A 16,698-nucleotide genomic window follows, 5' to 3' on the forward strand; every position below is an offset into this window, starting at 1 on the left:
GCAGAATTTATTTTTTTCCTCCTAAGCTAGCCTCCACCTTCCTCCCTCTCTGAGCCAGGGGTATGTGTCTTTTAAAAAATTCTCCCAAAGGGGTGCCTCGGTGGCTCAGTCAGTTGGGCATCCAGCTCTTGAGCTCAATTCAGGTTATGATCTCAGGGTCATAGAATTGAGCCTCGCATCACACTCAGTGTGAAGTCGGCTTGAGATTCTCTCCCCCTGTCCCTCCCCACACTCCCGTGCCCTCTATCTCTAAAAGAAAATAAAGTCTTTAAAAATTCCCCCCGAAAGAATAATGTGATCTCTTGTGTATTAGCTTTAGTTATCATAGTATTGTTTTAGTGACTTAGTGAATTTGTAAGAAGCTTGGCTCCTGTGGAACACAGTAACATCTGATGGATGGTGACGATGATGGTAAATAATGATTTACAGTTACATAGAGAGGACCACGGGACAGATGCTGAGCTGAGTGCTTTCCATGTATTAGCTCATCTTAGTTCTCTAAACAATTGAGGAAGCATTGTGAAGAAGCAGGTGCAGTAAGACTGCTTTTGAGAAGTTTAGCTGCAAAAAAGAAGGGGATCTTTTTAAGGGGTGTGTGTGTGTGTGTGTGTTGTGTGTTGTGTGTGTGTTTCAACTCCTGGTTTTGAAGGAGATATATTTTAGTTTGTCTAGCTTTTTATTATAACAGTAATGTTTGCTCATCATGAAAACTTCAACTAGTATAAGAATATACATTATAGGGGGCACATGGGTAGCGCAGTCGTTAAGCGTCTGCCTTCAGCTCAGGGCGTGATCCCGGCGTTCCGGGATCGAGTCCCACATCGGGCTCCTCTGCTGGGAGCCTGCTTCTTCCTCTCCCACTCCCCTGCTGTGCTCCCTCTCTCACTGGCTGTCTCTCTGTCACATAAATAAATAAAATCTTAAAAAAAAAAAGAATATACATTATAAAAAATAAAAGTCCTCTATCACACCCCTTGCTTTTCCTTATTCCTGATCCCAGAGATAATGACCCTTATGCATTCACTGTGTTCCACCCAGATGTTTTCTCTGCTTGTAAAAATATATATACATATATTTTTCTCTTTTTTACATATAAATGGTATAATACACAATTTTTGGATCTTGCTTTTATGACAGTGTATCTTATATTTTATATACATATTATTTTTAAGCATTGGGTGGTGTTCCATTTTACTAATTTGCTGTAATTCATTTAATTTTCTCTCATTGACGAACAAATGAGCGGTCTTCACTTTCTCATCATTCTCATTATCACAAACAGTGCCCTTGTGAGCATGATTAAAATTTAAATATTTGGTGCATACTGCTACTTATTGTTTCAAAAGAGTTTACCAGTTGTTACATTCTTACCAAGAGTATGGGGGAATTTGTTTGCCTAGGCCTGAGAGATAGTCTTTATTTACTTTTCTTTTTCTTCCCTTCCTCTTCCTTTTTTTTTTTTTTTTTAATAACGGGAAGAGACTGGAGAATGAATTCTGAAAAAGCAACTAGGGAGCAGAGGATTGGAGGGCTCAGAGAGAGCAGATAATCGATAAGGAAGGGCTAGGGGAAGATGAGCTCCAGAGTATATGCTTAGCCAGGAGCAGGAATCTGTTCTTGGGTTCTAACAGGGTGGAGGGCGTGGGGGTGGGTGTGCACATGCCCCGGCAGGTTTGCTGGTTTGGAGGCAGATGCGCGAGGGAGCTTCTTTACCACAGTGAGTAGATCATTGAGAGTGACGTTGGAGGTTGTGGGCATGGTAGCTGAAGGAGAGGGAGGAGGATTTGAAAAGGCTGTTGCGAAGAATGGGGGTGGAACCGGACACGGCCATCTAGTAGGATCACTACACAGCAGGGAGCGTCCACTCTGCAGGTGCATTTGGTTCTCATTATTTGCCGTAGTTGAATCCTATAAATAGCAAACCCTGCACCACTGCTTCTAGGGGAAGTACAGGATTAGCTTTTGGTCACAGCTTTTCTGTCACCTGATCGATATTTAACCTTGTTTATGTGTATTTCTGTTTCATGACGTCTTATTTAATTTTTTTATTTATTTAATTTATTTATTTTTTAAATTTATTTAATTAATTAATTTTTTTAAAATTAATTTTTTAAAATTAAATTTAAAAAATAAATTTTTAAAAATTAATTAATTTTAATTTATTTAATTTTTTAATTTAATTAATTCCTGTTGATTCATTAACACGGAACTCTTGGCCAACAGCATTGTAACTTAAGCCTGATGAAGCTTATCTAACACGCGTCTTCTCCATGAGGCACATGACAGCCTTCTTACACTTGGGGACGCTAGCCAGTCCTTCAGCACTGTGCTTGGAGGCCATTTTAAATAGCAAAATCACCAACAGAAAGCACAGACTTGAAAAATGTACTGAAGGGCATTTCTCATTCTAGATGGAAAACAAGAAGGCAGAGAGAGCGTTGCCTTCTTCGACCTCAGCTGGGACCTTGCACGATGGGCAGCTCCCATTTTTCGCCGCTCTGTTCGTGCATCTGTTTCCAAACACGACGAGTACTGTTTTTGGATTACAAATAAATTTTATCAAGTAGATGAATTTGCAAACAGGAAATTGTGAATAATGAGGATGAACTGTATGTCTTTTTTCCACCTTTTTTCCCCCCTCAGCAACAGTCCCTAGACCAGGTGTAGACTAGGGGGGTCCAGGGGATAATGGAATTTTGTCAGGCATATGTTTTAGGAAGGACGTGAGGGCAACAATTTAAAAATGTTGGCAAGAAACTGTTTTCAGTGGTTGCTAGGGAAGGAAGGCTCTGTGTGAGGGCGGATGCTAGGGGAAAAGTACAGGGATCAATGGGATGTACTAGACTTTTCAGTGAGATTGAGGAAGAAGTGTGTATAGGGAGTAACTGGGTTAGCAAACTGAATAGGAGGATGTCTTCATAGGGCTGGATGTTTCCATTTAGTAGTTGAGAGGCTACGTGTAGTTCCTCATGGGACAAGATTCATGAGAGTAACTGAAGTGGAGAAGAAATGCAGGGAGCAGAGGAGCCGGGGTCCTTTGACAGAATGAGTCATCGTGCACATGACGGAACTACTCAGGAGAGAGGAAGGAAGAAGGGAAGCCAGAGCTTAGCGTCTGATGAGTGAGAAGGGCTTTTCAGGAGAGTGGTGTGTGGGGTGATTAGGACGAGTGGGTAATGCAGCCACATGACACAGAACTCACAGGAGCAGGGGTCTAGGCAGTAACCCCTCCTGGGCCTCAGAGGGATAGAAAGTGAGAGAAGGAGCAGTCTCCACTTGAGAGAGGGCTTGAGAGGGGTGTGTTACATATGCCTTTGAACAAGGAGTTGGATGATGTAGGAGATTGTTTATAAAGCAGAGGGTTCCAGAGAGCATGAGACATAGTGGAGATTGTGGGGCCAGAAGGTGGGAAAGTTGACTCAGGAGGAAGCTCAGAGCAGTATGACCCTGAGGGACTAGAGGGAGAAGTCACTAAAGGGTCTTGTTTCTTAGGCATTGACCAGAAACTGTGGAGTGTGAGGCACAGTAGGCTGGCCTAGCTCTGAGACTGAGGAGAGAAGCAGCCCGAGCTCCTCCTGGCTGTGGGGTTGATGAGGGGCAGGGGGCCGCCACCTACCCTTCTGAAGAGACTGTACTTCCCAGGAGCCCCCATCTTGGCTCTGCAGAGGGATTCTGGTCTCTCTGGAGGGAGTCAGCTCAGTTGTAAATCTTATATATAACATAGCAAGACATTCTAATTGAAAAAATATTCGTATAGAAGATGAAATATAAAAAGCCCATCCTTCCCTTTTGGCCTCTCCCTTCTCATTCCCACTTATCAGGAGAAATCTTTGTCAATATTTTGGTTTATGTTCCCAGACCATTTTTTACTGTGAATTTACATTTGTAGGTGCATGTGTAAGTATGTACATAAATGTGTGTGTATAAATACATATACTTATGTGAATATATGTCCACACATAACAGCACGTCTGTGCACACACATAAAAAGACACATGGCTTCACATGTATATAATTTTTCTCCTACACTGACTCATGCTGTACAGAATGTTTTGCCACTTGGATTTTAACAGTATGTTTCAGAGAACTTTCCATGGCAGTAAATAAACAGCTCCCTTATTATTCAGGGATAATTGCCCTGGCTCTGTGCTCTCGTCTCAGGCTTCTGGTTCTAGCTTCTGCAGGGCAGGTGCTCCTAGAGTGTGTGGAGCTCTGGCGTGTCGTGTCGTTCCACTTGAACACATCTGCTGTGCTAGTGGCAAGGAGATTGAGAGGCTGAACTCTCTAAGAGCCCAAGGCAGAGAGTGACCCAGCTGAGGCCTCCTAAATGCATGCCACCTTTTAACTCAGAACTTCCCCAAGCGGAACCCTTTAGACAGATGCATGCATTACATAATGTGAGTTCTTCCCGGCATTCCGGGGAACCTGTCTCATCTAAGTATGAACTCAGGAAGGCTTTTCTTTCTCCCAAACCAGCTACTGGTAGAGAGGAGAAGCTATTGACTCCCCTCTGTGTACCAGCCTTGGTCTGGCTGGATGTCACTGTCTGCAGAGCTCTGGGAAGGCCGAGAGCCAGCATTCAGCCAGTGGACAACAGGGCGTCCACCCTGGGACTCGGCAGGGGCTGCGTACCCTGTGCGGGCCGGCTCCTTCCCTGCTGGCTCTCCTTGGTGACACATGCTGGTACAGTAAAAAGAATGGAGAGAGGACATGTATGTGTGGGAAAATCATTCTTCACCCAGTATCTGTGTGCTGCTAATATAACTGGGAAGGATGCCAAAACCCTGCAGCTCAGCTCTTCCCCATGAATCGCCTTTGCCTTTAGATTTTGTCATTTTGTTCCCTGGCTTTTGTTGCTGTTAATGAGGGTGCTTTGATTAATATAGGCTATGTCACACTTGATGTCCATGCTTATTTTTGCACTGAAATCAATAGATTTTATTTTATTTTGCAAGTAAATGTTGTACATAGATATTCTGGGTATTTTGGATTTCTTTTTGTGTTTTTTAGTCAGCATGCTTTACCTATTTCAGGTTTGTGGATACCGGATAAAGTTGCACTTTGATGGATATTCTGATTGCTATGACTTCTGGGTAAATGCGGACGCTCTGGATATTCACCCGGTGGGCTGGTGTGAGAAAACTGGCCATAAACTCCATCCTCCAAAAGGTATTGTCACTTTTTTGTTTCATATTTTAAATTCTGTAAAAATTTCTTTCCTACATGGTGATTTGGAATTTTAAGAATTCAGACTTTATTATGATTCAGATAGGCCCAAATTCAAGCTTATTGTTTATGAAGGAAAATGTTCATTAAAGTGAAAGAAATGTAAAAAGTAGAATCCTGTTTAAGACAATAAACTATGTCCGTGTACTTATTTATATATAAAATAACATTTGATTGATACTTAATTTTGAATACAAATTTTAGTTACAGATTTCTTCCATACACACACCCATGCGCACACACACACACACACACAGAGTTGACTCTTGAATAACACAAGAGTTAGGGGCGCCATCTCCCAGCACAGTTGAAAAGCCACATGTAACTTTTGACTCACTAAAAACTTAGTTACTAATAGCCTACTGTTGACCAGAAGTTTTACTGGTGATATAGTCGACACATGTTTTGTATGTTACATATATTATATACTATATTCTTACAATAAAGTCAGCTAGAGAAAAGGAAACATTATTAAGAAAATCATAAGGAAGAGAAGATACGAATAAGTGGACCTGTACTGTGCAAACCTGTGTTATTCAGGGCCAAATATATATATCCTTGAAAAAAACGCATTTGAAAATTTAGTTCTAGCCTGTTTACACGACTAAGTTTACTTACTGATATTTCATTATATAGAAAATCTCAAGAAATTATGCATTGAATTCATGAATCTTAATATTTAGGATATTGGAAAGGAGAATACAGGACTAAAAGCTGGTTTAGGTGGGGATTGAATTAATAGCAATTACTTTTTTATTCTTGAGTTCTTTATAGTACAGTCTGCCAGTGATTCTGCGTTTTTCATTTTTACGTAAAGATCCAAGAATAACAGATAACCATCATTTTCAGTCGATCCCTAATGTATTTAATAGTATCTTATTTCTTTCCTTTCTAACTGTTATGTTCAGTATTGTTTACTCGATGTCAAAGATCCAGGTGACTAGTGTGATGTTTTTGGCCTGTCTCAGGACTCTCATTTTTTCATGAACTAGCCATCCTTTGGTTTTAAGTGGTAAATTAATGGCAGTGGCAGAATGGTATTTTCAGATGGCTGAAGGATTAAACAAAAATGCACAGAAAAAAAATGAGGGTGAAAAAGAAAATCTGCTGGCCTTTATATAAATTAACCTCTTACGTGTGGCAAATTATTAGCTGATCTTTTCATGCTGCCTTCTGGACTTTAATGGAAGTAGAAGAGAGCATATGAACAGATAAAATAAAACACTCAAGTTCCTTTTTAAAGGAAATGTTGGCTTCAACAACGTTAAATGTGAAATTGTGTGCATTAAGGCAAGGACATTTCCATTATTGTAATGTGCCAACATGCTTACTTCATAAATCTTGAATTGTCATTCTTGTGGTGATAGGCTAAAAAGATTTTATCTGTTTTATTACTCTTTTCTCCAGTTTCCAACTTGTTCCTACAAGTGAGTTTCCCAAAATAGAACAGGTGAGGGGAAAATAAAGATTTTGACTCCTCCGGCTCACTCGTCTACTGCTGAGCAGTTCTGCCTAAATACTGATAGAAATGGCCTGGTAATAAGAAGGAGCAGACCTGAGTATATAATATGTGTTTGCTTCCTTTTACCTTTTCTTTATATCCATTATCATTCATTCAGAATTGAAAAAAATAATGCGATTTGTTGGAAAGAAACACAGCCTGTGTAAGAAAATCCATAGTTATGAATTATGAGTTAAATTTTGTCGTTTTAAAAAATCGATTGTTTGATTTCAGCATGTTGGAGTTGTAGCTAAAAGCGGGAATGGAAAATTAATTGTGGAATATTTTGACATTTTCCTAAGTCTGTATATATGTGCCTATCCTAGGTTACAAAGAAGAAGAATTTAATTGGCAGACCTATCTTAAGACATGCAAAGCTCAAGCTGCTCCCAAGTCATTATTTGAAAATCAGAACATAGTAAGTACATCAAAAATACTTTTCCTTTCAAGGGAATTGACTTTTGAGTGTTTCATAGGATAAATTAAAAGTGATAACAAGAGACTGTAGTAAATTTTATTGCTTTGGTAAATAGAGCACTCTTAATTAAACTTTAAAATTAGCTTAATATCATCATGAATAAATATTTCTTAGGCAAATCATGGTTATTGTGTTTTATTGAAAGTAGAAGGTAACATAGTATGAAACCCTGGTGTAATTTACAGTAAAGTACATAAAAAATGAAATTGACTGGGATAGTTTATTGTGAGTGCCCCTTGCTTAGAGTGCTGTTCACATGGGATTCGTGCAGCGAGATGAGTGTAGCCCTGTTTGGATTTGCATGCTAGGGGTGATGATTCACCTTCACTCCAGCGTGTAGCTTTATTTTGCCGTGTAACAGAAGGAAAGTCGGATGTGTATGTATTTTCCACTTTTTTGACCTGTATTCCCACTTTCCATTGCGTGTTCCCTGTTCCGTCACTGAAGAAGCCCAACATGTTACACTCTTCTTCCTTGTCCATGTTCTGATCTGATTGGAATTAACAGAGAGCAAACAGGTGGAAAGCCAAAATGCCATCTTTATGACAGATAAGGGCTCAGTTGGAGTACATGCACGGCTTCTGTCTGTGGGCGAATGAGCTTCTTGATTCTGAGACCTAGAGTTACGATTTACTGGCCCTTCTGCCCCATCCCCCCAGCCCAGGCACACTGGACCAGGACAGACCTACACTCCTGCAGGGACAGAGCAGGCCCCTAGAGGAGTGGAAACTGCATGCCCGGTAGGCCCCCTTACTCCTAAGAGTATGACCTTAACTTCCTTCTTCCAGATTCACCAGTCAGGTAACAGTGAGTGAGAATGTAGAAAGAGACAATAATGTTTCAATAATGTGGTTCCCGGGGCGCCTGGGTGGCGCAGTCGTTAAGCGTCTGCCTTCGGCTCAGGGCGTGACCCCGGCGTTCGGGGATTGAGCCCCACGTCAGGCTCCTATGCTGGGAGCCTGGTTCTTCCTCTCCCACTCCCCCTGCTTGTGTTCCCTCTCTCGCTGGCTGTCTCTCTCTGTCTAATAAATAAATAAATAAATCTTAAAAAAAAAAGATGTGGTTCCGTCCAAGTGGAAATTAATATTAGGAGTAGGCGGAAACTTTCTCACCTACTCCAAATACCTTCCATTTGGGAAGTGATTTTAACCAGTTGTTTTGAGCATTGGTCTGATGGCTGAAAGAATCTCTGATCAAACTGAACATAAGCCAGGTTGAATTAGAGAACTGAAGAGGGAGGTGTGTGTGTGTGCGTGTGTGTGTGTGTGTGTGTGTGTGTGTGTGTGTGTGTGTGTTTAGGTAACTAATAGAGCTAATGAGCCAGATCATTATTTTAAAATTTCTTAATTGAGAGGAGAGCTTAATTGCTGAAATGTAAATACTGTGTTGTCAGTAGGTATTCTCTGTCAAGACAAGGGAGGGAGGTCAGTTAGGTGGAAAATTCAGCGGGCTGCTCCAAGATTCCTAATCCCTGTCTGGTGCTCTGAGGATGCGTCCAGTCAGGGATTTGATTAACTGCCTTGAACCGTCATCTTCAATTCTGTGCATTGCTAGCACACAACTTAATCTTGGGCTATGTGTTTGATATCCAAGAAGCAATTAGTTTTTCTATTTCTAGATTCTTCTACCTCGGAATATTCCATTATTTGTGGTCAGAGCCCTGGTAAATAATTTCAGGACTTAAATGTATCATCAAGGTGTCCATGTAGCATTAATGCTTCTATTCGTATACGACGTATGCTAACATTTTCAGATATGTGGCTGTCTGCATTTCTGTAAAAGCAGATAGCTGTATAATTATAGTAATATGAGAGATAACATTTGTTTTGCTTAAAGTGAGTAGAATAGTATCTGTATACTTAAGTCTGGACATACGGTTTTTTTTTAAGAAGGACAGAAATGACTTGTGTGTTACGATTGGCATAACTGCTATCCCAGTACATTTCTCCGAGTTAGGGTAGTTTTCCTCACGCAAGATCCTAGGGAATGTTTGCATTTTACTGCACCTCAGCACTAAATCTTATTGAGCTATTATTGTCTTGTTTCATGTCCCGGGTGGCTGATCATGTTTGGTTTTCCTAATATTACAAACTATTTTAAATGGCTGTATAGGTTCAGCTGGTCCTTTTGGTGCTTTTGTGAATAATATCTGTCGTGTTAGGTAAAAGTTGTAATAATTTGCAGCTTTTCATGTCTGAAGATGACCTACTTTCAGTAGAGTACTCTTTAGAGAGATCTTTTCAGAAATGGGAGTGAACTTTGACTCGTACACATTTTTAACTTAAGTGCATATTTTGTATGAAATAATTTTCATTGTTAAGTCTGTAATCAAGGACAAGAACAAAAAGTGAACTGTATGGTGAATTACACTTGCCTAACTAGTATAGTTGTCTGACTGCAGTGCCAAAACACATACTGAAATTAATTAAACTCTGTGAGGTTATGGGCGTCCTAGTCTTGAGGTCCAGATGTCCAGCTAGTGACTTGGGTGTACCAGCAGGACATTGCTTTCTCATTGCTGCTCGTTGGAAATCGACCCTGCTCTAAAACTAGTCCATGCTCTTTAAATAATGTGAATGCAGCTGACGGATGCCAGGCCTTCAGGCGGGAGGTGTAGAGAGGGTGCAGATCTTGCTGCTAAGTGTGTGCTTATCTCTAATTAAATCTGTGTGTTTCGTAGACAGTGATCCCGTCGGGCTTTCGAGTTGGAATGAAGCTCGAAGCTGTAGACAAAAAGAATCCCGCGTTCATCTGTGTTGCTACGGTAACAGATATGGTGGACAATCGTTTCCTGGTACATTTTGACAACTGGGATGAGAGCTATGACTATTGGTGAGACCTTTTCCGTTGCTGTGTGCTTTCTGTAATGGGTGTACCCAAGGCCACCAGGTTATAGGGTTTGAAAACAATAATAATGCAAAGCTCATAACAAAAAATAACAGTGCCTCGTCCCACTCTTTCCCATTTCAGATTTTTAACTTTTCACCTATTTTATATGGCACGTATTTCTAAATCGTGTCCTTTAATTCAACTTTATGACTTGTATTTTAACTCACTTACTGCTGTGGAAGTGTGGTTTACCGCCCCCCCCACCCCCTGCCCAACACATGTTCACATGCGAGTGCACAGAGATGCATACTTCCCCCCTCGTCCTGGGTGTTGTCTATCATTTTCTGAGAAAATATTTTAATTTTCCTTCACATTTTTATTCCCAGTAGCTAATTTAACCATTTTCAATGGCCAAATACAAATATATTAATTGAGGAATATTGTTTTTAATCCTTAGAGTTTTGGGACATACTGCATAAAGTAGTAGGAGCAACATATTGTAAAATTATATAACTATAATTATAATAAAGCCATCATATTTTGATGAAGCAGTTGAAGTAATGATTTCCATACCTAATTCATGTTTATTGATCATTACAATTCAGTTTTCTGGTGAAAGGCATTTCTGAGGTATTTAATTCCTTCCTAGAACACTGGCAATGAGAACATATCTTTATAAAATATGGTTAGTGTTACAGTATCAACTGAATATTAATTTATATAGGTGTTTCTACATTTCAGGAAAGCTTGTTTCCTGACCTTACTTTTTAGTATGTATATATTTAAAAATTCAGCAGAGCGATCAAAAATTTCCATTTCTCCTCAAATTGGATTCTTAGACACTTACCAGTTTTACTTACATTGTTTTAAAAAAGAGGCATCGAAAGCCATTTGCTATTCATATTTTTTAAATGCTTTCTATTAAATATTACGTGTGGTTTTTACAGAATTCTTTTTAAGGGTAGGTAAGCAGTTCCATGATTACACCAGATAGAGTCAAGTACTTCTGAATATTTTGGTGTGTTTTTCCCCAGCTTTTTTCTGCAAAGCATAATTTTCCCCATAGCATGTCTTTTTATTCAGTTTGTAATAAAACATTTCATTGAAATACAGATCATTTCAAGCATGTACAGAAGTAGAATAATAGTGACTTGCCTGGAGCCATTTTGCAGCATCAATAATTATCAACTTAAAATTCACTCTTGTCTTCTCTGTATTCCTTCTCCTGAAATCCCAACTCCAGGATTATTTTGAAGCAAATTCCAGACTGCATAGCATTTCATCTGTGTGTATATTTCAGTATGTATTTTAAACACAGGGATTCTTTTCAAATTCATAATGTTATCAATGCCATAATGTTATGAACATACTTAAACGTTCTTCCCAGTTGTCTTAGTTTTGGTTTTTTGTTGCTTTTTTTTTTAGATTTGATGGTTTTAAATCCAAGTGAGGTGGTTGTTTTGATGTTTCTCTCGATCTCTTACTTTATAAATTCCTCCTATTCCTCTCTTTCTCCATCTCTTGTAGCTTTTCTTGAAAAAACCAGGGTGTTTGTCCTGTGGAGTCTCCCACAGTCTGGATTTGCTGATTGAATTCTTCCATTGCTTACCATGTTCATCTGTTCCTCGTATTTCTTATTTATTGGTGGTTTTTGTTTCATTCAAAATTATCTGTACCTAACTTGAGTGTAGGAATTGATGAGAAAACTTTAAATTTAGTAACACCATAACTCTGTTGTGAGGTCGAATGTGTTTCTCCCCTGCTGTGTCTGATGAGTTATGATGGTGACAGTACCAGAGTGATGACCAGATCCATTAATAAAGTGATACTTTGGGGGCACCTGGCTGGCTTAGACAGAAGAGCTTGTGAATCTTGACCTCAGGGTCATGAGTTCGAGGCCCATGTTGGGTGTAGAGATTACCTAAATAAATACTTTTTAAAAATCAGTGATAAATTAAAGCAATTACTAGAATTTGTTAAAATGAGCGCTTTTTATTTTTAAAGTTCTGATTCATTTAGGGAGATTTTTATTTTTTAGCTTTTGTCTGATTTAAATAAAATGGGTAAATGTTTGTCATTTTTGTGGTCTTACAAGTATTGGAGAGTTTTAAAAGTGTAAGTTGTTTATTTGACATAGGATGTGTTTCCTTTAAAAACATTCTTCTGAAAAAAAGTAATGAAAAGCCTAGAAGACTTTGTCACATTCATTTTTCTTTGATGCCAAATGCCTAGGGAATAGGAAAGATACTGGGTTCTTTTTTTAGAAAGAGCAGGGGAAAAAATGATCTCTTTTAACACTGATTTTTATACTTTTATGAGCACAAACTAATTATTTTTAGGACAGAATGTACTTTGAGGATTTACTTATACTTTTAACTATTGACATGAAATCATATTTTGTTAATTGTCAGAAAAAGAGTACAGTGTGTTCTCTTTCTTAATATGCAATTATGGCACATTGAAAATTGCTTAAATGCACTGGAATTTCTCCAGCTTTATTAAATATTATATTCTTTGATCTTTGGATTTTGGAATGGTTCTTATCTGCATAAAGTACTTGTTTAGGTATGTAATTGAGGTTACAAATTGGATTGCTTTCCCAATTTAAAATAGTTTGGAAATGAGATATTTTTTTCCCTTTGCATCGGATAACGATCTTACCTCTTTTTTACCTTAGTGGGAATTGGAAAACGTGTATAGTTGACCCTTGAACAATTTGGGGGGTAGGGGTCCTCACCCCCAGTGCATTCACAAATTTGTGTATAAGTTTTGACTCTCCAAAAACTTAATAACCTACTGTTGACTAGAATCCTTACCAATAACATAACCAGTTGATGAACTTGTATTTTGTATGTTAAGAGTGTTATATACTGTATTCTTACAATAAAGTAAGCTAGAGAAAAGAAGATATTATTAAGAAAACCATAAGGAAGAGGAAACACATTTATAGTACTGTATGTATTGAAAAAAATCCACATACAAATGGACCCAGGCAGTTCAAACATGTACTGTTCAAGGAGTCAACTGTATAAATCTGTGTACATTTGTAGTAGTACAAATGCCATGGAACATTTCTTCCTTCCTAAGAGGAAAACTGAAGATTTATGCAGAATTGAAGGAGTTTTTTATGAAAAGAAAAATAGTATGTATTAGAATAAAATTTGCTTTACCTCTGGGTTTCCTATGTGCTTTTATTATACTGGTAATTACTAGCTGCTAATTCTATCCCCTTGACAGTCATTAGACTTATTAGTAATCCTAAATAGCTCTGAATGGTAGAACTAAAAAGGACTTGAAAGTTGGGGAGGAACGCCGTCAAGGCAAGGATGCTGCTGTCTTCCCAGAGCAGTGCGCAGCCTGTCCTCCTGTCCACCGCAGCTTGGACTGGGCCCAGTAGCAGAGCCTGGGTGTGAAGGAGTGGGCAAGAACTCTTCCTTTTAAGAAATGTTATTTTCATGGAATCTCGTCTTTTGGGAACCAGGAAGGCACAGCAGGACTTAGCTGCTTTGTTGAGTGGAAAAGCTGTCAAAATTGAGGTCGCAGCTTCAGCTGTCCCTGAACTTCGGTCTGGTCTCCCAGTGGAGGCAGGGCAAAAAATCAACAAGCACATCTATGAAAAAGAGAAGCATTGAGTTAGTGAACAAACAGGGGGCTGGGGCCTTTAAGTGTATTCCAAACTTGGTGGCGGTGGTGGTGGTTTTGTTTTGTTTTGTTTTAGAGTTGGAGTTCTTTTACCTTTAGAAATTAAGAGTAATGGTAACACTACATATGTTTCCCCAAAGTAAAGTTGAAAAGTTTGCGGCGTGTTGTCAATTTCTGAGAGCAGTGTCACAGTTTACAGATTGTCATTCAGGAAGCATGGGTTGCTGGTGCTCATGAGTTACAGAGATGAAAGGAACCCAGGTGGCTCTGCACTTCTGCCCGGAGGGGCTCAGGGTTCGGGGAGGGACAGAAACTACAGACCCCACTGTCTAGGCTGCAGGGTCAGTGGTTTGTGTGTATAGTAACAAGAACCAACCACTTGTTGTCTAAGGGGGAAGGTGGAGGGAAGGACTGACTGAATGGAGGGTTCTTGGGGAAGGCTTTCTGGAGGCTGTGGGATTTGAGCTGAATCCCAAAGGATGGTAGGAATCAGGACTTAGATGTTGGGATGGAATATTCCTGGCCAAGGAAAGCATTTGCTTGTGTTTAGGCCCAGGGGAGCAAACCAAGGTATGTTTAGGGAACGACAGCCCATCTATTTAGTAAGTGACTTTACTCTTCTAAGCCTTAGTTGCCCCCTTTGCAAAAGGGATAATAATATGTATCCCTTAGGGTTTTGTGAGGATGAAAATAAAAGTTTTAGAGGCAGAAACCAATTTGCAGAAGGCTAGAGAGATGACTGCAAGGGACTTCAGGCAGAGAAGTTTGGCCCTGAAGGTGAAAGTGGATTATGGCGTGGGGCCAGTCAACAGTCAGAGCAGGGTTTCTGCACAGAGAGAGTTTTGAGCTTGGTTTTCAGGCTGAAGAAATGAGGCCACCATGAGGGAGATAGCTGAGGCTGTGGTCCCGTAGGAAGAGCTCACCTGGGGGAGAAATGAGCTCCCTTCCCTGTCAGCTCAGAGAAAATGAAGAAATGATGGGAAAATTTCAGAGTAGCGTAATGACATGGCATCTCCTTTCTCTTTCCCGAGGAGTCGCTGTGTTAGTGAAAAATCACGTTTTAAGCTTAAAGCAAATTAATAATATTGAAAACTGCTACGGTGGGGAATGGGATTGGAAATGAATTAGGGAAGAAAAGAAGAACTACATCACTCAGCCTGATGAGGTCTGGGGTTTAGTAGCGAAACACAGAGTAACGCAGGCCCCTAAGAGCTGGCGTAGCCCCGAGCCAGGAAAGCAGGGTGCTGGGAAATAAATCGAGTCATCGTGCTCTGGATTCAGGGAGTAGGCGAGGCCAAGTGTCCTGTATTTCTTCAAAGAATTTGAACCATTATTGCTTGAAATGAAGGCTTTAATAGCTTCCTTAAGCAAGCATCTTGAAAGGTTCTTGTCTGACTCTCTGCCTGGATTTGCTGAGGCCGGCTTGCGTGCCTTTTGTTGAGCTTTGGCTGGCTTGAGAAAACGGGGATCTCTTTCTTTTCACCTGGAAGGCTTGGTGAAATCACTTAACCTCTTTCTGTTTCCATAAAATGAATATCTTAGCATCTACTCTCCTTACCCTTATATTATAAACCTGAGTTTTTCATGCGTGATTTCTTCGGTTTCTGACCTTTTCAAAGTCTACCAGTCTAGGTCTGATTGGATCTTAGCAGCCTTCGTGAATAATTTGCACTCACTTGTGAAACGGACTTTATTTTTTTAAATTAAGATTTATTTATTTAAGAGAGAGCGCATGTGACCTTGTGTGAGCAGGGGTGGGGGTGGGGGAACAGAGGGAGAGAATCCCCCAAGCAGACTCTCCACTGAGTGCAGAGCCCAGCATGTGGTTCGATCTCATGACCCTGAGATCATGACCTGAACTGAAATCAAGAGTCAGCCATTAACCAACTGAGCCACCCAGGCGCCCCTGAAATGGACTTAAAAAATGTTTGACACAGACTTCTATGATGATATATGTAAAAACCCAAAAGAAAGAAAGGGGGTACAGTGATCCAACAGTTTACAAACTTCCCACCATCAGGTGTTCTTCTATAATTACATTTCTTGCTGGTTACATTTCTGCTTTTGAACACTAGATGGGACTAAGAGATGACTTGTTTTACAAGAATAGTAACAGGATTTCACAGCCTTCCAGCTTCATTCTCAATGAAGTGTTGTTGGCTGATGGACAGAGTGTGGGTACAATAGAGGAAAACAGGGCTATTTCTGTTTTCTTGACTGAGATGGCTTCCTGTTGATTTTAAATGGTGACTTTGATCAATATTTAGGCAACATTAAAACCTTACATGAGATTCGAGTAGTACAGGAATGTGTGCCCGAGATTCACCACAGTATTTTTCTTAATTGCAGTTTATAGAGAAATGCAATAAAATTAAAAGAATTAGTAACGTCACTGTTCTTACTTTAATCACCATGAGCCTGGCAAGTGATTATAAAAACTATTTGATAGCTGTATTAGACTGGGAAGAAAAAATTAGACAAATGTTGTATGTGTTTTCTTTTTCTTATTTTTAATGAGCCCTCTGTGAATTAACATCTATCTCTAAAATAAAATAAGAATTTCTCTGAAATAGAGGCAATACATAATCAGTAATAATCCATAACCAAATGACTGTCTCAGAAAAGAGTAGAATAGCTGGAAATAGAGCTTTTATAGCCTTGTTTATACAATTTGTAACAGAATACTTGTATTTCATTTCATTTCCAGTATAGTTAACATACAGTGTTATATTAATTTCAGATATACAATTTAGTGATTCAGCAATTACACACATTATTCAGGGCTCATCCAAGTGTATCCCTAATCCCCTTCACCTGTTTCACCCATCACCCCACCTATGTCCCCTCTGGTAACCATAAGTTTGTGCTCTACAGTTAAGAGTCTGTTTTTTGGTTTGCCTCTTTTTTTTTTCCCCTTTGTTTTTTTTTTTTTTTTCTTTCTTTCTTAAATTCCACATATGAGTGAAATCATATGGTATTTGTCTTTCTCAGACTGACTCATTTTGCTTATTAGCATTACACT

General features: G+C 39.5%; 1 protein-coding gene across 7 annotated transcripts in view; it reads left to right on the plus strand.

Moving 5' to 3' along the window:
- Positions 1-16,698, plus strand: part of L3MBTL3 (L3MBTL histone methyl-lysine binding protein 3) — a 111,523-nt gene that overhangs the window by 39,513 nt on the left and 55,312 nt on the right. For all 7 annotated transcript variants that reach the window (XM_045805573.2, XM_045805568.2, XM_045805574.2 and 4 more), the window contains 3 exons: positions 5,034-5,169; positions 7,054-7,145; positions 9,886-10,037. In XM_045805573.2, coding sequence (XP_045661529.1) covers positions 5,034-5,169; positions 7,054-7,145; positions 9,886-10,037 — 380 coding nt within the window. The remainder of the gene's footprint in view (positions 1-5,033; positions 5,170-7,053; positions 7,146-9,885; positions 10,038-16,698) is intronic.

Source organism: Ursus americanus, chromosome 11 (assembly GCF_024610735.1).
Source record: "Ursus americanus isolate L20-20 chromosome 11, mUrsAme1.1.p, whole genome shotgun sequence".
NCBI classification, from domain to species: domain Eukaryota; kingdom Metazoa; phylum Chordata; class Mammalia; order Carnivora; family Ursidae; genus Ursus; species Ursus americanus.